The sequence below is a fragment of the Helicoverpa zea genome, chromosome 9 (assembly GCF_022581195.2).
Source record: "Helicoverpa zea isolate HzStark_Cry1AcR chromosome 9, ilHelZeax1.1, whole genome shotgun sequence".
In the NCBI taxonomy this organism is placed as follows: Eukaryota; Metazoa; Arthropoda; class Insecta; order Lepidoptera; family Noctuidae; genus Helicoverpa; species Helicoverpa zea.
Window position 1 is genome coordinate 12,440,322 of NC_061460.1, and position 20,810 is coordinate 12,461,131.

Below are 20,810 nucleotides of genomic sequence, written 5' to 3' on the forward strand. Positions count from 1 at the left end.
TCAGTCGCGAGGTCCGCGTTCTCAGCTTCCAACGCTTGCTTGGCTTATGTAGGGCACAGTACCTGGCTCTCTCGACATCCTGCAGCTTGGCAACGAGGTCGGCGAGCTGTGTCTCGGCCTGCTTGCGGCGCCGCTCGCCCTCGGCGCGGGCGGCGCTGGCGCTCTTCAGCTCAGTCGCGAGGTCCGCGTTCTCAGCTTCCAACGCTTGCTCGGCTTATGTAGGGCACAGTACCTGGCTCTCTCGACATCCTGCAGCTTGGCGACGAGGTCGGCGAGCTGTGTCTCGGCCTGCTTGCGGCGCCGCTCGCCCTCGGCGCGGGCGGCGCTGGCGCTCTTCAGCTCAGTCGCGAGGTCCGCGTTCTCAGCTTCCAACGCTTGCTTGGCTTTTTCAAGAGCTATAATCGAAAAAAAATGGTTAAGTATTTTTAAAAAAAGTTATAGGCGCAAATCTACAAAAATGGAAACCCTTTTAGTAACCAGTTCCAACACGGTGCTATTAAACTTGTCAGTAAGTTTACAGGTCAGAATAAAACAAAGCCCTTTTTATCCCAGTGCAGGAAAAAGATTCGAGGACGGGACGCGGATAAAAGCTAGATAAACTAAGACAATTTTTAAACACGACCTCAATTGAAAATGAACTCAGTGCAATACCTTAGTAAATAAACGACAATACCTAAACATGACCAAGTTGAGTCCACAAATAACTGTAATCATCACTTAAAACCTTCACTACCTACACGTCCAACTTCCTATAAAGCCTACAATCGGTGCAAGGTAAACTGCATCACGATATGTTATACCATTACATATTAAAGAGACATCGCCCCTCCGGTCAGGCTCGGGACTACTGCACATGTGCTGCCAGTAGTCCCTGGCCGAGGTGAACGAGCTGCCCTCGTCGCAAGGGAACCCCGCGCCCTCCACCTCGAAGCTATCGTCCTTCGACAAGCCAAACTTCACGTTCTTCTGTCTACGCTCCTTCACGCAAGCCATTACATAACACTCTATAAAATATATATGCTATAATACTACTAAAATATTTTGCTAAAATTTTTTTGATTCTTGTGTAGATATTCGAAAAGTTTTTTGACGTTTTTTTTAATGACTGAACTGAGTTTTGGATTTGGAAGTTCGTTGTTTTAGTTTTTTTTTTTTGAGTTGTCATTGTTGTCTTTGGTTGTTAAAAGGTTTTATTCTTCTGATGAAACCTCAAGATTATAAAACTCCTTGTTTAAAATGCATGAATGAAGATGCGGCTTTAGCAAAATATATTTTTCTTTTGCTTATTATTTTTATTTGGGTAATACTTTTAGTTTACTTAACTTAGTAAATAGTTCTTAGTAATTCATATTAATAATCGAAATTTTAGTAATCGAAATTCTTTGATTTACTTGCTAATTTAAGATATTTGGAGTTCACCAAACCGTGCACTAGATTGCCACCTGCTAGACAAAACATGTCAGAGGACACTCAAGCAGATTTTAATCAGAGCCTGACACTTCTTTCTGTTGCATTTACAACGTATCGCGCACCAGAAAAAAATCTATTACCTTCCACAATCAATAGGCTATCTAACACCTCAAATCCTCATATCCTCATATTTCCTCAGCATAGTTCCTCTAATCGGTCAAGTACTTCCTCAGATGAACCGCATTCAAACAAAACAAACGTCACTTTTACCATATAACTGTACTAGGTTACAGGTGTACTCACCAGCCTTAGCCTTCTTGATCTGTTCATGCTGTTCGTTGAGCTGCTGCAACTCCTGCGAGTGCTTGTGGCGCTGGTCAGCCAGCGTCGCCTCGTGTGACGCCGCCTCTTCTTCCAAGCTGCGCTTCAGTACTGCTACTTCTTGTTCGCGCTTTGTGCGGAGTTCTTGTTGAGCTGGGGGGAGAAATAAGAGTTTATAAGATGCAGAAGTGATATAAATATGCAGAAAAGGTTGTTAATGACGTGAAATTTTCATTGTACCGCTAATGTAAATGACGGTATTTCGGTTAGTTGTATACGTTTTTGGATGGACGTTAGATTGATTTTTTTACTGATTTCGTAATAAGTTTATGATTTATCAATTAGATTTATTTTGTGTGCTTTTGTTATTATACACAACCACCTCGCGTCATATTAAGTTACATACCAAATGCAAATTTTAGAAGCACAATTCAGGTTCATTCTTATATTATATGTCTAATACAGAATTCAGAATGAAACTTTGTTCGTAATATACCAGCAGTAGTATCGAGCGAGTCGAGCAGCTCGCTCTTGAGCGCCTCCAGCTCCTCGTTGAGGTCGCGGCGCAGCTTCTCGGCCTTGGTGCGGGCGCTGCGCTCGGCGTCCAGGTCCTCGTGCGCGTCGGCCAGCGCCGACTCCGCCTCGCGCGCCGCCTTCTGCGCCGCCGCGCGCAGCCCGCTCTCCTCGTCCGCGCGGCTGATGGCCACGGCCAGCTCTTCCTCGCGCTTGGCTGTAAGGGAAAATGTGCTGAGTTAAACAAACGTCGAGTAATCAGCTAATTTGTCGAACTTTCTTTCCAAAACATGTTAGTTACCGGGTTTCACCTTGTGTGAAAAATGGATAACATATTTGGCCTAAGCTAAATGCTAATATTTTTATGTAACAACATATACCGGCGACAACCCTTTCTACAAGACTATGGTAGTTGAGCAACAATACTTCCTAAAATAATTTTATTGTAACACTATGTACACTTTTATTTTGTTGCTGAGTTATCATATAATATATTTAAGAACATTTAGCAAAAATGTATCTATTCTTATGAGTATACTGACTGAGCACAATCTGCAACTCCTCAAGCTGTGCCTTCCTCTCAGCGAGCTGTTCCTTCACGTCTTGAAGCTCCGTCTCCAACTTCCGCTTGGCGCGGTCCGTCTCTTGACGCATTTGGTGATCCTGGACAACATACAAGAAAACATTGAAAAACACGAAAAAAGGATTATTTTTCATGAACCCTTAAATTGGGTAGCCAGCTGGCTCATCTCCATATATGAGTACAGCTGCCGTGATCGAAATCGGCCTTGGACGCCATTATTAGGTATATGTAATATTCTTTATCTTATAATATTTTACCTTAAGTAGTTTCTCCTCAAGCTCTGCAATGGCGGACTCTTGTTTAGTTTTGAGCTTGCTAAGATGTTTGGCTTTCTCCTCCTCCTCAGCTAACGCTTGTGACAAATCGTTGGCACGCTCCTCCAAGATCTACAACATCAATATAACAAATTATAAAAAAGTCAAACAACAATATAAACTAAACTTATATTATTTTGATACTGGTTTTGAACGATTTATACGCTTTTGGGCAAAGTTCGACGATAACATATGTACATCCGTTTTCCTTACAACAACTGTTTATAATTAAAATTGATAGTAAACTGTTATTTAATAAAATCTAACGTTTATGTTATTGTTTAGAACTTTCTGAACCTTATGGTCAATGTTGAGGGTTAAACAGGTCAAAACATTGAGATTGGCCTGCTGATATTTTACAATATCGTAGGCATTTAACATTTTTTGATGACTCATTACTTGTAATGCTGCCAGTCAAGGACTAAAAGTAGCTTCATAGAAGAACTATGTCTCTGGATTGGCAAAAAGTTCTAGAACCTACCTTCTTCTCCTTAACCAGCTTCTGGTTGGTGTCCTCGCTGAGAGCCAGGTCTTCCTCCAACTTCTTGAGCTTGGAGTCGCATTGTACGCGCTCTAGTTGCAGCTTCTGTCTCGCAGCTTCTTCCTCTTCTAGTTGTTCCTCTAGATCCTGTGGGAAATTATGCATTTTATTTATAGCATTGAGTTCGTCATCATGGGCCCGTTGTCGATAGTCTACGGAGGCCGGGAGTCGTGTCTCCAAACCCAAAGCCTGTGGCATCTCTTGCGGCAGCTCAGATTAAAAGTTCTCTTCCTCGAAAGTTCAACCATGTCCTTCGCAAGCATAACCACTTCGCAAAAGGAGACGACTATACCCCATTCCCTCTAGTAATAAACTATAGATTTAACCACGCTACATGTCGCCGGTCACTACTGACCTGTATGTTGAGCTGCAAGCGCTTCTTGTCCTGCTGCAAGGCATTGCAACGCTCCTCCTCCTCCTCAATACGCCCCTCCAGGTCGTGCAGCAGCTCTTCTAACTCCTGCTTGCGGGCTGCCGCACGGGCGCGGCTTTCCTCTGCTTCCGCACATAGCTCCAACTCAGCCTACAATACATCAATACTTAGTAAATACAAAAAAGAAACCCAAAGCAATTTTAAAAAAGCACTGGAGGTCTATTAAAATTTAAAATATGAAATTGAAAATAAAAAAAAAATAAAAATGTGTTCTATTGCTGATACTGAAGCAAAAAATATATTTGCACACTGGTTAAAAAGATCCATCAACCTCATTTCTTGTAATGCTGTAATGAAATATCCGATTTTTAATAGCCCACGTCCATAAACTCCAATAGATACAAAGTAAAACATGAACAAAAAAACTGCAGTATTTATCACTGACCTGCAACTGCTCAGCAAGCTGTGTCTTCTCAGCATTAGCCTGCTGGTACTTCTGTTCGTACTCCTGGCATCTCTTCAGCTGTGTGTCCAGCCTCTCGCGGACCTGGCGGAGCTCGTCCTCCTTCTGCGTCAACTTCTCCTCCTGCTTAGTCACCTCCAGCAGCGGCTTGACCTGGGGACCGAGGGACCGATATGTGACGAATGTGACCAAACTTTCCACATGCACTTACCATGTTAATTGTATGAGGGTGTTATAGCTTTACCTGTTACGGGGCATATAATATGGAGTAAAGAGCATTTTTCCCTGTTGAACTATTATTAATAGTACCCCCATTGTAATAGAATCTAAAATCAATTGACACAACTCTGATGTGAAGAGCTGCAAAATTGATCTTAGACTCTATTTTAATGAAGACAGAGTCGATAATAGTTTGACAGTGAACCAAGCTCATCGCTGCGCTCCGTTATACATATGTACGCCGGATTAGTGAAAACAAATAGGAATATAAATAGAAGATGTTTTACGTACTCAAAAGCACCTCACTCCCCTTGATGACAACATCGGCGAGTACTTCGTGTAACAGATATTCCTTACCGATACATTTGAAAAAAAGAGTGGTAAAGCCTATTCACTGAAAAAAATAATACACAGACTTTCTAGGTGAGAAGAAGAAATTAAGAGATACATATATCAGGCTGTGGTTATGTGTCAAACTTGAAGGTAAACCGGACATAATGCAACATTGTATCAAAATTATATTTTCATACAATGCTGAATTTTACATGACATGATCAATAGTCACATGATCGCAGCCCTGCTATTTCTAGAAGAAAGAAGGTAAAGAAATGAGATAAATAGCATCAAAGAAAATAATAAATACAGACTCTAGCGACACTTTATGGCGCCAAAATAAAGTGTGTGAGAGGAATAGATAGTACCCTCTATTTGTTCCTCTCACGTACTTAATGTTGGCAACATAAAGAATCAAAATGTGGGGATTCATATTTACAAATATGTATCAGAAGATTTGGATCACCCCTCTCTGCCATTAAAACATTTTTTTTATTACCACTTACAGATCGCCGTCGCCATATCTTCCACATTCTCTTCCTATTATAATATTGTAGAGGTTATGAGATTTTTGTGAACAATAGAATTACTATATTTAATAATAATAGACAACCTAGGCTACTGTGTATCAATCACTCAGAATAATGGGGAACTATGATGTTTATAAAACAATAGGAAGTTATGTCGTAACGGCTGCGAGGGGTGATATGTAAATATATTGTTATACAATATACATAATATTATAATTCATGTGAGAAAGGTTCGATGTAAATCATAATTACAGCTATCTGTCATTCGTAATTTCACATAAACCACAACCTATGTCACCCTGGAGAGGCAAACTTCCTATAAATGAAAGAATTTTTAAAATCAGACTAGTAGATTCAGAGATTACCTCGAAAAACTTGCAAGCAGACAAGCTAATTCTACCTCTTTATAATATAAATATTTTTTAAATGTATTTATACATAAAGAGGTAAAATTATTCGCTGTTTACAAAAGTAATCACTGGAAATACTGAGCAGATTTTGTAAAATAAAATCACTGATAGGAAGCCACACTGTTCCCGAGAGCCATAGGTTATCTTCTATGCTACACAGTAGTCGCAACTGTTTACTTACCTTGATATAAAGTCTCCACCATTGCCAATTCCTTAGCTTGAGGTAGGCGGCGCAGTTTCTCTGAATAATTCTGATAGCGTTCAGCTGTTGCAGTCTCTTCTGGTAATTCCTCCTAGCAAGGTAGCCTCGGCAGAACGCTTGGAAGTTGACTATCAAGTCAGTGATCTTGTAGTCCCGTTCCTCCTCAAGATGTGCCAGTACACCAGCCCGGAAGAAGATCTTGGACTGACCGACGCGGTACAAATTGTGATCTAACTCTAGAGCCTCGATCATCTGCTCACAAGCCTTCTTTCCATCCATGAATCCTTTCGGAATGATGTTCGGAGTCAGCAGCTCATAGCGCTGTCTGAACTCCTGGAAGGGAATACGGTTGGGGAAACCTTGTCTGCAGATCCTGATACCTTCGAGCACACCGTTGCAACGTAACTGGTCGAGAACTAGAGGCGCTTCGATCTTTCCAGCCTTCTTCTCGTGGTTGGGAATGATACACCTTACGAAGTTCGGGTTAGTGTTCCTGAGCGTCGCCATCAGTTTAGTGAGCTGTTCCTTGTATAGCTGTGAGACTGTCCTGAACATGCCCTTGCGGGTCCTGGCGCCGAACTGCGTGTCCGTCATCGCCTGCTGCGCCATGCCCACGATCTCCGCGTCCTTCCAGATGTGGCACACGAACGGGTCCTGCGACGACTGCAGCAGCGACACCACGTTCTCGTTCAGGGGATCCATATTCTTCATCAGCCATTTCTCGGCTGAATAGTCGACTTTGCCAGCGTAGTGAATGATTGCGAAGTCAGCAACTCCACGGAAGTCAGTCTTCATGAATTTGGGATGAACGGAGTGGGCTGAGACTAGCTTTTCAACGAATGTCTTATCTGTCGCTTTGGGGAACCAGCACTCCTCGTCCAACAATGCCATGATACCCATAGGTTTGTCGATCAAGTCGATTGTCGGTTGCAAATCGAGTCCGAAATCAATGAACTTCCATTCGATACCTTCGCGCTGGTACTCTTCCTGTTCGAGAATGAACATAGTGTGGTTGAAGAGTTGCTGGAGCTTCTCGTTCGTGTAATTGATGCAGAGCTGTTCAAATGAGTTGAGTTCGAAGATTTCGAAACCAGCCATATCGAGGATTCCGATGAAGGAAGCTCCTTGCCTCTTGGTCCTGTCTAGAGAGCGGTTGATTCTGTTGACGAGCCATCTGAACAAGCGCTCGTAGCAAGCCTTGCCGATGGCTTCCACCGAGAACTCTACTTGCTCCTTGGTCTGTGCTTTCGTGACGAAGTCACGACCAACTTTGATTCTAGGCTTCAGGAATGCCTTAGTCATTTCTGTGACTGAAAGACCTGGAAAGTACAGAAACATACATTAGAATGACGTTAAAATAACCAACTATTTTCATCAAATAGAGATAGTGACATACCAAGTAAATGTGCGATCTTTTGCGCGACAGTATTATCAGGCAGCGTGGCCTGGTCGGAGTTCCTCTCCTGCTTGAACTGCATAGATCCGAACAAGAGTACTGCGGACACTATCCTGAATATCGAGTTGAAATCTTCGTTGTTCATGCCCATGATGTTCATGGACTTGATGGTCGCTTGGAACTCTGCTGCATCATCAATGCCAGGGACCGGTAATGCCGCGTTAGACAGGAATGGGTAACTCTTGGGGTCTTCAAGGATGTACTCAGCTCTCTGCTGTGACGTGGCTCCGGCGAGGAGCTGGTAGAATATGTGGAATGTTCTCTCATCTTTCGCTTGTCTGATTGCTCTTGACTTTTCGAGTAAGTACGTTTCGATGTTCGCGCCTGCTATGAAACCTGACGCGTCGAAGTTTATTCTAATGAATTTACCCTGAAATCATAATAAGGGTGATATTAGATTCATCACTTTATTTCAAGTTAAACATACACAGTGGCAGATAAAAAATATACTTACAAATCTAGAAGAATTGTCGTTTTTAACAGTCTTGGCGTTACCGAAGGCTTCTAAAATAGGGTTAGCTTGTAACAACTGTTGTTCCAGTTCGCCCTAAAAGATAAAATAATCATATTAATCTCATGACTTCGTCATCAGGACATGCATGCAGATGGAATGATGATTGGCATGAAAAAGGTTTAGGTAATATTTATTCAAGCTGGTAATGGGGGAAAATAGGGAATCAGCTTTTTATAACACAAGGTAAAAAATAACTGTATAATTTCTTTAATGGAGTGTAGTAAGCATGAGCCACACCAATAAACGTAGGTTTTAGCGATCCATTACCTCGAATGTAGGTCCGTTTGTCTACGTAGGGGTTAGCAGCGTGAAACGAAACGTTACAGGTTATTGATATAGTGTTAGTTGGATGAAACACACAGGTTAGCGACAATATCACATTCTTTAAAAAATCCAAATAAACCTTTTCATTGCAAAACTTTTTTGTGGATATCACTTTGTTTATTCAAACACAAAATAAAGAAGTACAAAAAGTATACTACAATAATATAGGTAAAGATAAGGCTTATTCGGAATTGGCCAGACGACAATTGACAAAGCAGGTTAGTGACAGATCATAAACACACATTTGGCAAACACAAAACTGTAGCAAACTGATATGGATGAAAAAAAGTTTCTATTCTGTAGACACGTTAATTAGGAGTTCTAAATGTGATTCGTTAGGTAATGCTTTATTAAAAATATTAAAATTGTACTATTTTTTGACAATCCTATAATAATTTACTTTAATTTTTATTATCTTAACAGGGTTCTTACGTAATGGAATATTTTGCCATAGACCTACTAAAAGTGTTTTACGTTGCTGCTTCTAAAATACAATAATGAATAAATAAATACATTAAAGTAAAAGTAACCATGCAAGGAATAAAGCATAATATTTTCTAGGCAGATCTATTTTCTAGAGAGATATATTTTGATAGGATAGATAGGAGAGAGGTATAGCATCACCGTTTGCCACACTGAAACTGGAAGAATAATGATAATAAAACCCATTCCATGCTCATGACATATCAAACCCACCCTTCAACCTTCGGAAAAAGCGCCCAATTCCCGTAAATTGTGGTAAATTATTCTCACGATTTATTTTACAAAATTAACACCTGTGTAAAATTATAATAATATATAGGTATATATCGTAATTTTACACAATGCTTTATCTTTTTTCGATTAACCATATTTTATTTACGTAGTTTTAACTGACGGGAATAATATACCACACCCATATGGCATCCCCAAATACTGAGCAGGCGATTAGTTGATTTAATCCTTTTTTATTTGTATAATATTTTTCCTTGACTTACTATAATCAACTGTGGTGTCGGTCCCTGTTGTTCGTATCGATTGCCAGGATCACGGAGAAGAGGGAAAATAAAAAAAATATACATCAGTGTGTTGTAGAAGAAAGATATTCAGATATATGTACTGGTAGAAAATTATATACTCTTTCTAGCAATACATAAAAAGAGTACAACCGCAGTGCTGTACAAATGCCACCTCCATGACATGCAAGTGTCAAAGTGGTGATTATTGAAAAACAACAGTGAACCACGCAGATAGCGTATTATACACCAAATCTGAAGATTTAGCTGTGTATTAAGTATATAGAACGTGGAACATGATGCTAAGTTGCATACAATTTTTATTTAATTAGCAATATAATGAAAACATCTGAACTAGCATACACACTCAATACTGTGACCTAGATTTTTAACAAATACATTTTTGTAATTACAACATATACTACGATGGCTAAATACTGAAGAGAAAGTGCCTATAACATTATATTCTAGCCATTTGTACAGTAAACCGTAAAGAGGCTAGCTAGATAACGACAAACTGGTTCCATTCCTCACCCGAACGCGATAGTCGAACCAGTAGACATGTGAACGCTTAACAATACAACATTCGGTATAATTACTCATAGATATAATATTACTAAACAAGATTGCGCACGCTCAAAATATATATTTACGAAAATGAACTCTATTCTAACGCAATAAGGTACTAAATTGGTTGCATAATACACAGAGGCAAATCCGAGCCGAGAGGGATAGTTCGAACGGAGGCTGTTTGTCTCTTTCTAACACCTTGCCAGCATAAAAAAATGTTGTGATCAAAAGTTTTGTCTTCCCAAAAACAATTGAATCACTTATATTTTTATCTTATTTTAACAATTGTAAGTCAACAAATTAATAACAATCGCATTAATTTATTCGTATTTATTATTAAAACATAAACAACATAAATTTTTATTTTGCTTTTTTTTATTTTCTAGCGGTAACCCTGAACATTCTTGGCGCGTAATCAGCATTTAAAATTTTGTTTATATTTTTTTGTATTAAATCAATTTAAACTATTAAAATGGTGAAAAAGTGTTGCGTTTCTACTTGCAAAAGTGAATCCTATGGTGGTTGCAATATATCGTTCCACAGGTTAGCTAATAATAACATTTTCGTAAACCAAACAACTAGGGTGCCCATGAATTCTTGTAACGAGTCAAAATATGGGTGATGAATTTTAAAACTGTTGTACTATTGTTATAGCTTCCCAAAAAATGAAGAAAGGCGACATAAATGGCTCAGCAGTCTATATATGAAGTAGAAATACAAAAAAAAAAACAGTCTTCACTTCGAATCTTCCTGCTTTTATACTGCTAATTTCCGCTAATTATTAAAAGCCTTTATTGGTATCTTAAGGTCACAAACTGCGTAAGTTAAAACTTCAATACTAATCTGTGTTTAATAATCTTAGCAAATTCGGATTTGTCTCACATAGCTTAATCTCATAGTCACCCTATTAGAAAGGGACAGACAGCCTCCGTACTAACTGTTTCACTCGGCTCGTTTTTTGGGTTTATATGCGCAGTCCTGTTTACTAATATTATGTCTATGTAATTACTACACAATCAAATACAAATTGTTAGAGAACTAAAATTGGTGTATCTATAAACCACCTCAGATATAATTGATACTGACAATAACTTATTTTTTTGATGTATGCACCCCCTATGTACATCCTTGCCATCAAATCATCTACATTCTAAAATATTCCCCCACTCATATCAAAATAAATAATGAATCAAACATACCCTTACTTTCGTTCAAAACACGGTGTACAAGCCACTCAATTATTTAACTAACAATTGTCAAATGTCCACGCGAGTCCCCTAGCAAGGGACCGTCCATATATTACGCAAACTATACTTACTGCATTACTAAACATTGTTATTAAACTCGTTACGACTAGGAAAGTGACTTTAACTAAGGTGTTTAAGTCTAATTTACGAGCTGCAAGATTAACTGAGAAAGTGATTGGAATGTTACTTAACAGGAAGCTGAGACACAGACTAATCTAAAACGAACAATTGTTAATAGACGTAACGAATTGGTGATGACTGACGACATATATTTTGTAAACAATGACCTATTTAGTGTCCTACAACTGGGCGAAGGCCGCTTCTCACTAGAGATACTTAAAGAATGACTCGCAATTGTTTATAATATTCTTGACAGTCTAACATACTTCCTTAAGCTTCTAGTAAGTTCTAAACTATACTGTGAACTTCATCAACACGTAAAAAGATATCTATCAATTAACAGTTTTCTTCTAAGATATTCTACTATTTCAGGGCTCGGTGATCAGAAAGAAGTCTTACCGCGCCGGATCCCTTGGGTTTTGAGGCGGCGACGTACGCGAGGTACTGTATCACCTTCTTCGTGTTCTCTGTCTTACCAGCACCTGACTCTCCCGTGCACAGGATTGACTGGTCCTCTCGATCTGGAATTAACAGTAAAGATGGTATTAATACTTGAGTTGTAGCTGGCTGGGCTTGTATCAGGTATCAAATTGTTGAATGGTCTATTTACTTCCGTGAATTGGATGGAATTTAAAATATGTTCTGTTCTACCAAGTAGGGCTTCTTTACAGCGCTCTTTATATCAGATTCTTTTTCTTTTTGACGCGATCATCCATTCACCTTCATCGGAGCATTATTATTTTAGCAAATCCGCCTTAGGACCTACCAATATTTAATAGTCAATCAATTCAAAAGACCATATTTGACATTGCCAGTCTTCCGTCATAAATATCGTGGGTGTAGCCAGGATTTGATAATATTTACGATAAGGTACACATTTCGATTGCGACAGCTTATGTGACGATCGTATCAGACGGCAAAGTATGGGAACGGAGTAGATGGTACAAAGTATCTATAGCTAGCCATTATGCTACGAATATATAATTTATGTATTTTGATGAAATTCCTTTATCTCAAAACCTGACTGGGTTTGTTAAAGATATTATGGTCATACAACACTTGACTGAAAACGAGGATAGTATAAGATCACAAAAAGTTTTCATAAAAAAATGCGAAACATGAAAAGCAAACTTATTTGGTGAAACATGTGAATATTCCAGACAGCTTTAATCTGGCCGGTATAATAGTGGTTGCCGCGAGGGAAAAGGGGTGGTATTCAGAATTATAATGAATACTTTTTCAAGTACCCATACGGCAAACATGGGCTGTTGAAAATGTTTCTAGTGTAATGAAAAAAAAAACACTAGTATCGTTAGACACGTAGACGCAAAACAATAGTCTCATGTTGAGTTTGGATTTCAGTGTAAAATTTCGGAGTAAAATCTGCGTAACTAAAACAACTGACGAACTGATAAGAAACTGATTGCTTTAGGTACAAGCAAAAAGTAACGATATGTGGAACTAACATTTTTTACACAGTTATGTATGTAGCTACATTGATTGAACTTTTCCATAATAATTAAGTGACATACTTAAGGAGTTCTAAAAAATTGGGCCGTTTTGTAATTTGTAATATTTTTACACAAAACTATTTATGACCTAAACAAGAATAACACCCACAATTTATCCTGTAACTGCACAACATTATTGTTAGTTACATCCTGCGCTACCTATGCATACCAACAACACACAGCTAGAAATAAACTCCACAAATAATTTTCCTTCCTCTTCCATAACTTCCTGCAGATTTGCATTGTAGTCTGAAACCTATAGTTAAATTCTGTCGCCATGACAGTGGTTGTTACGAAAGCTACGTGTGGGCGTTCCCACTTACCTGAGCACTGGGTACTGGTACTGGGATTATGATCATTAGTGTGGTATCGTATCGAAGTGATGGGTTACCAGTTTCGAGTCCTAGTTTAGGAGTGGCGTACAATGGGTTTGTTGCCTTTGTATCTGGACTGGTTCGAATATCTAGGCGAAGTCTAGTACATTATTTTGGATATGTAGAAACCCTATGTAAGGATGTTTTGCTTATAAGTTATTGGAATTGGGACCTATTCCTGGGTGAATTATTCACGAGAATTTGCTAACTGTTTACAAGTAAAACATAGGACTTATGAAATAGCTAGTAGGTACAGCAATCTAAATATCCAAGGGAGACAAAGATAATTTACTACATTGTTCTAATTGTTTAGTAAATAGCCCTCGATATTGGGTAAATTATGTCGCAGCTGTGAAGGGACAAATGCATTACCCATATTAGGCTGAACCAAGTTTTGTCAAACACTAAGTAGTTCGACTAAAATACTTTAATCATTTAATTGAATAGGAAACCAGTTTGACTAAGCCGTTAATAACGTCGTTTTATCGTGACAGTATTTTTAGAAGAAAACGTAGCCTTCGTAAATGGAAAAACTTGTTTTATTCCTAATATTATTCTGAATAGCAACATTGTAATTCAGAAATACTTCATGTTTTATTATTAGTGTTTCAAGTCTTCCTCTACACAAACATTTGGTCTACATATGGAATGAAGTACAAATCACAATACAGTAAGCCCCGTTAATGTTTTCAAACCTCATGTCTCCCTCACTTCTGACATGTAAGTAAAAATAGAAAAATAACTTTATAAGACGTATTCTTGAACTCAAGAACTAAACTGTAATTCTAGGATTCTTCATTATAAAGTAACGTTCCAGTGTATCGATCGACACGGGCCCCTCACTAGCGCCGAGATAAGGGCCGTTCGTCTAATTGTTCTGTAATGGCGCCGATACCGAATGACTTATGGCGCAACTGTCGCATACCACTTTATTTCGTACAAGGCGAGAGGTTATTTATTGCGAGAACCTGTATTTTTTCCATTACCGATAGACTAGGTTAAAAGGTGCCTAAAATTTTAGTTTCTTTTAAAATAGCAATTCTATTTACAATTTAAATCGTTTTTGTACCTAAACTTAATAAAAAAGCAATAGCTTTCCTTAAACTTTAGCATGAGAACTTTTAACTGTCTGCAAAGACGGTCATTGCGTATCCCTGTATCCCAGAAAACTTGGTATCATTTTCGATCACTGCTTAGAAGCAGTGCGAAAGAAAAGAACGATAGGTACGCAATAACGCCTTCATAAACCAGAAATAAAACAATTGAATACTACGCAAGCACTTCTCAATAAAACAGCAGGATATCCTATCATCACATTAGCAAACAAAATGTCCAAAGCCTTACCTTGTAACATAGAACGGTAGGCTGTGTCTGTGATGGCGAACACGTGAGGAGGCACTTCGTGGCGCTTTATACCCTTATACCTCTCCATGATCTTCTCCGTGTAGATGGGCAGCTTCTTGTAAGGGTTCACCACCACGCAGAAGAGGCCTGAGTATGTCTGTTGAAGAAACAAAAGAAAATTGGTTAGACATTGTACAAAAAGTCGTTTTCAAATGCAATTCTTAACATCCATCTACTGTTTGTCATGATGAAAAACTGTCTTATACATAAGAAGGTTTGGAACCAGTAAGTCATAAACTTTTAATAAAGTAGAAGTAATATCAATAAAGTCAAACTATCATGGTCATTAGTTACCCAAAATTATAAGCTTTCATGATAATATCTGATAGTCACGCTAATAAAACGTTTAGGATTGTCAAAAAATACACCATTGCATTACCATAGATTTTGTTTGTTATTGATTACTTAAGATTAAACAGCAGGCCAGGTTTATAGAGAACTTGTTAATATAGAAGTAACAAAACATGGCTGACATAAGGACTAATTATATTATTTGAGATGAGACGAGATTTGATGCGGCTGTTAACGGACATCATAAAATTGGATAGTTTAACAAGAACCAGATAAAGATAAAAGTGAAACATTTGTATCAGTGCATAAGTGGAATTACAACTCTGGCTCCTCTCAGAAAATCTCGTTCCGAAAACAATCCAGTAACTGCTCCAAATAATTCTACAAGTTATACTGTAACAAGGGGCTTATGTCAACAGTAGAGAAAGAAAAGGCAATCTCACTACCCATCACGCATGATATGATGATTCACTACCTCTTTCCCACATAAACAAGGAATTTCAATACTAACAAGCTGTATCAGTGTCATAACATCGCTAAGGAAAAAACAAACGAGAACGAAAGTATCCGCATCCGTAGAAATGGCGACAAGAACAAGACGTGCGCGCGAGTGAATCACGCGCAACAATCGCGAACATCCGCGCATCTGCGCCCGCGCATAAACTATTGTGTTGTTTCTTATAAGAAAATTGGCTTTTGTTATGTGCTACTTTTTTGCTGGGGCCTTGTGTTACATGGAATGTTATGTGTTATGTATATGCGTGTCTTTTTAGTTCCCTCTTAAGCTTTTTGTTGGTTACAAATGTCATAGAGGAAGCTTCATGTTTTACGAGGAATTGTAAGGCAATTGATAGGCCTTTCTTATTTATTGTTCCTTCCTGTATTTACAAAATCCTCTTGAATTTGGTTCCTATAACTGCAACATGTTAATCTTCAACATCTAGCGATCACAACGAATCATATAAGCAGTTCGCACTAACCAGATTAACAACCCTTCGCTTAATTACATATGCAGCCAATTAAAACCGTCCTTTGCCCACATAATGACATTTTAATACACGAACAGTTGAAATGCTCCACATAGCTGCCTATACGGGCGCTCCACATCGAATTCAATCAAGACTTGCTCTGCCTACTAACTGTGCAAATGACTTTAACACTAAAACACTAAGCTATTTGGGTCAAGTAGATAGTGCCAGTCTATCTTAGAGCAAACAAGTAATTAGTAATAGAATTATAACTTAATGCTAATTGGCGGGAACGTAAAATTGACAGAATCGATAATTTATGTAAGATTTAATTCCTAAACATGTTAGGGCTACGAAATTTTCAAAGTTAACTTGGGACTAAATAAAAAGTGAAGATTATTTATTTACTTTTTAAGTCGGGTACAACACTCGTTAGTTACAAACTATGTATTCGAACAGAATAATGTTTATAAATAAATGTTTTGTTAGAATAAACAGACCAGTTGTTACTAGCCAGCTAGTATAATCAACCGCATGCCGAATACAAATTGATCTCGTTTATCGACCTAAACTACCCAAAATAAACTGGTCCTTACAAAGTAGGTACATATTTATATATTTTTAGTTAAGAAAAATAAATATAACTTTTTGGCACAGCCTTAATCGACAACATAGTACCGGCAACATCAAAGTCTGCATCAATACGTTATCCGAATGATAAACGCAATTATATAAATCAATTGGCGACGTGACCCGCGTCGGGGGTACTGCGCAGGAGTATAATGTTGTTTGTGTTAACACCTGACCTAGCCAACGATCTATAGATCGATAAGTAACGGCTGACTCTATAATCTGCGTCTTTTTGCGCAAGCAAGCCTTTGAGGTACGAGGTTTGTGTTTAGGTTTCAGAAAGGTGAGGTTTTTCTGCAAAGGGATGTTTTTGGACTCCCAAAGTGTTCTTGGATTTCCGATGGTGATCGACCAACACCTTCCTACATTCGGGGCTACTGGATGGTTAGAAAGAGTTATTACGATCTGAGATATCTAAGGAATTTGGATGGGTTTCATTCAGAATGTCTTACACATCTTTGCGCTCCGTTCCCTTTTAGGGTCATTTGTTAGTTCTCTTGGTAACAAAACTTGACTGATATAAAATATAGGTCCTACGTGTCATAGTCACGTCTGAAGTGATGTAAACTTACTTCTTCTATAAAATATGACACCACTTCGTGGTAAGCGACATAGTTGGTGTCCGAGTTCTATGAATTAATAGTATAAAACATCGCCATGTGCGATGACTACTAATAGGTTTTGATAAGGTGCAGTGCAAGCAGGGTGCACACCTGTAGTGACAATTACCATTTTTTTTATTTCGTATTTTATACCTGACAAAATATCTTCTAATATCTTCTTAATATGATAAAATTCCTTCAATCAAGAGAGTCATAGGTAAACAATACCTTGGAACCTTTATCATTATAAGACAAACAAGCCAGACTGTCGATATCCTATTATTCTGTGTAGTACTGTAGTATATTAGTCCCTACCACAATGTTAATTAAACGTTAAAACGATAATAAAATACATTGTTCACAGAATCGATAAGTCCAATTATAAAAATGTTTACTTGATTATGATTAATAACTCATGTCATTATTTTAATCAGAATACGATACACCAATCTAATTTTAATTACAGAAAGGTTTACTTATGTTAAATACTTTGATATAATTTTGATGTGCTTTTCTAATCTAGCGTCCTTTGGTCACCGGACACGGCTTGGACCTTGTCTACATAAAGTCCAGATAACACCACATTCTCCAACATAATCTGTCATAAACAACCAGTTTTTAGATAAACTATTTAAAACTTATTACAATAGATAACAGGCCACTCATGCCAACAGGAAACTTGACGATAACGGTGTAGTACCTGTTAACAATACTATAATAACGACATTTGTATGCTAAACATTGTCCTTTTGATAATAATTAAGTGGCTGTTCCAATGGGTTTTTTCCTTCGATAGTGTTTGTAATAGAAAGTTTAGGGGCGATGATTAACTGTGGGACAAATCTGTGAATGAACATAGACGAACTTTTTCACAAATGTCCCACAAAATCTAAGCACTACGTTCCATTGATTTTAAAAATACAAAGATTAAATAAGCTACTGTGCAGATTGACTTAAAAATGTGCACTTATTTATCCAATGGTCGATTCATGCACATTAAAATCAAACTATTGTGGCATAAAAATCAGCCGCATGCATTCGCCATCATTCAGCAATAGCAGTTGTCCTTGACTTTGTTCGCATGCAAACTGCATTCCACGGGAGATTTTAAACACTAGGAACATAATATATGGCCCTAGAGTCTAGCTTTTATGTTCAGAGTGAATCTCTTGCTGCCTTAGTATGCAGAGGATCGAGTTGCTATGTCATCAACAGGTAATGATCTAAACTTCAACAATATCTGGCTGAGTTACATGAAGTAGTGAAGTCCATTAATGAAACTTAATTTGAAAATATGCAATTAACCTACTCAGGTCAAAAATCAACATTAAAGTTTTTAGCTTTGGTGAACAGTGGGTGTTTGACAATCCGCCTCTGCCTATCCGTTCTGGGACCACAGCCACTGATTATGTTAATTGGAACGAAAGCAGTTGTTTATTGGAATATTTCTCAACCAAACTTGGCTATGAAAGAATTTCACGTCTGAAAGAATTCTGGGAATCCTGTGAAAGTGCAGACAATGTTTAACATAAAACTCGAGTTATTTACAATTTACATTAAGCAAATGTGCAATGACGTTTTTTGTCGCTAGGTTTTTGGAATTCCAGGATCCGCCAAAGGTATTTGCAGTGACCTCATATAAAAAGGCGTTTCATTCCGGAATTCCTATTGAGATTCCATACTCACGAATCACCAAAGGTAAAAGAGCCTCCTCGTGGTCCTCTTGAAAGACTTTGCTCTCCCATATTGGAATAGAAACCATATTTTTTAGGTCATTATCAAAATCGGCTGATGTCAAGTACACATTGTTGAAAGGACCCTCACCACACAGAACAATTTAGGCAGCTGTATACCCAATTGTGAGGTGTGTCGCCACCTCTCGTTACGAAACACCGCAAAAACTAATACGACACAGTTTCCACGAGACTGCAGCCTTATTTGGTCGCGTTCAACGATACCCATACATAGAGTACACTAATAAATACTTTGGTAATGCGCCGAACGCTTAAAATGTGCAACTGAATGACATTTTACAAGATCTAAGTGACAGAATGACAGGCGGGCAAGCGTGAATGCTGGTGTTTTTGGACTGATTTATAGCACATTTACTTATTTTGCGGCTTCTAAGGATCGGTGAGAAAAAAGAAAAGCTACTAATTAACTAATTGAACCGCTGCAAATGTGTCATTGAATTAATTACTATAACCAAACGTACACAGGTTCTTTTGAATCGAAGCCTAGCTTTTGGTACATGGCCATATGTAATCACTTCATAAGTAAAGGATATAAACGTTGATTCGGAAGCATTTGAAGAGAACCACAGGTGCTAAAGCTCGAAGACCTTTAGGCAACCGGCCAAGCGAAACCTAAAACAAACAACCGGACGTTTCCGTCCCGACTTGACCCCACATTTTGAATTTGTCGAAAACCGTCGTAACCTCCGATGTGTCATCATTAGGAACGCAATCACCGCTTGCGCACAATGGGAAGGTGAGTTACAACGTAACGTATGACTCACCACTTCGACATTCGGCATACGAAAATGGCCGCAAAGATATTTTATGGACCAGTTTACGAGCACGTTCGAGAAATTCTTTTGTATAATACTGAAACCCTTAGATGGAATAAGATTTGCATCGATAACCGTGATTGTTTCAACGCATGAATTTAGATAAGTTTCACATATTTTCATTTGCAAATGAAAACTTTTTCAATAGGTTATTGTTTTAAATTATTGAAATCATTGTTAACCAAACGAACCAGTCCATTGCACGTGTTGCGTGTATGACACTTAACGCCATAAATTCATTTCTTCACCACAACAATAACTCACAAAATATATTAGCTGATAATGATCATTGTTCCAAGAAATGATCATGACCTTGGAACACCAGAGCATCGCTGTTAATAAGCCCCATTGAGGCTGAGACAAAACTTTTAATGGAAGTCGACACTGAACAAATTGATGGTTCCTTACTAATTAATATTGAACAACACGGCTCGAATGCAAAACGAACTGAAATGGCTTTCAATTACTGAAGAGATCGTGAAACACAAGGTGATGATACATCCTTCTGTTATCCAGGTCAATGGACAGGATCTGTTTTGCAGATTTATTCCATTCTAATACCAAAAACTAATACCACTGGTATTTGTTTCAACTCATATTTTGTTTCTATTCCGAACGGATACCACTTTTTAAATAATTTAATTTGATGTACGAACGAATACCAACAACTTGAATTTGGTACAGTCAGCGCAGTCAAACCTAATCAATCAATTGTTGAAATATAAGAAATTATTTACACGTCATTTAGCTGATTATACTAATAGTTGATTTTCTGTGATATTTTATAATGGGAACTATATTTTTTGTCACCAAAATTTATATTTGTCATCAAGTTGTATCACCTAATAAATAGATCTATCGCCACGAAATATTTTCGTTCTCAGATAAACAAAGAGTGTTCCCAGGTATGAATTACCAAATTATTATTAATATAATGTGTAAAACATGAGATGGATAACCAATAAAATTGTAGTGCATTACATGAATATACTTCGTTCTTATAATAATAGTTTTATTTCTTAA

At 38.0% G+C, this 20,810-nt stretch overlaps 1 protein-coding gene across 2 annotated transcripts in view; it reads right to left on the minus strand.

The window, feature by feature from the left end:
* The window catches only part of LOC124633479 (myosin heavy chain, non-muscle), a 67,844-nt gene that overhangs the window by 10,271 nt on the left and 36,763 nt on the right, over window positions 1-20,810 (minus strand). For both annotated transcript variants that reach the window (XM_047168708.1, XM_047168709.1), the window contains exons 2-15: window positions 14,668-14,824; window positions 11,838-11,959; window positions 9,484-9,507; window positions 8,123-8,215; window positions 7,609-8,038; window positions 6,192-7,531; window positions 4,501-4,671; window positions 4,038-4,205; window positions 3,623-3,769; window positions 3,085-3,213; window positions 2,787-2,907; window positions 2,228-2,461; window positions 1,714-1,884; window positions 233-395 (exon numbers count right to left, since the gene is read on the minus strand). In XM_047168708.1, the coding sequence (XP_047024664.1) occupies window positions 233-395; window positions 1,714-1,884; window positions 2,228-2,461; window positions 2,787-2,907; window positions 3,085-3,213; window positions 3,623-3,769; window positions 4,038-4,205; window positions 4,501-4,671; window positions 6,192-7,531; window positions 7,609-8,038; window positions 8,123-8,215; window positions 9,484-9,507; window positions 11,838-11,959; window positions 14,668-14,824 (3,470 nt within the window). The remainder of the gene's footprint in view (window positions 1-232; window positions 396-1,713; window positions 1,885-2,227; window positions 2,462-2,786; window positions 2,908-3,084; window positions 3,214-3,622; window positions 3,770-4,037; window positions 4,206-4,500; window positions 4,672-6,191; window positions 7,532-7,608; window positions 8,039-8,122; window positions 8,216-9,483; window positions 9,508-11,837; window positions 11,960-14,667; window positions 14,825-20,810) is intronic.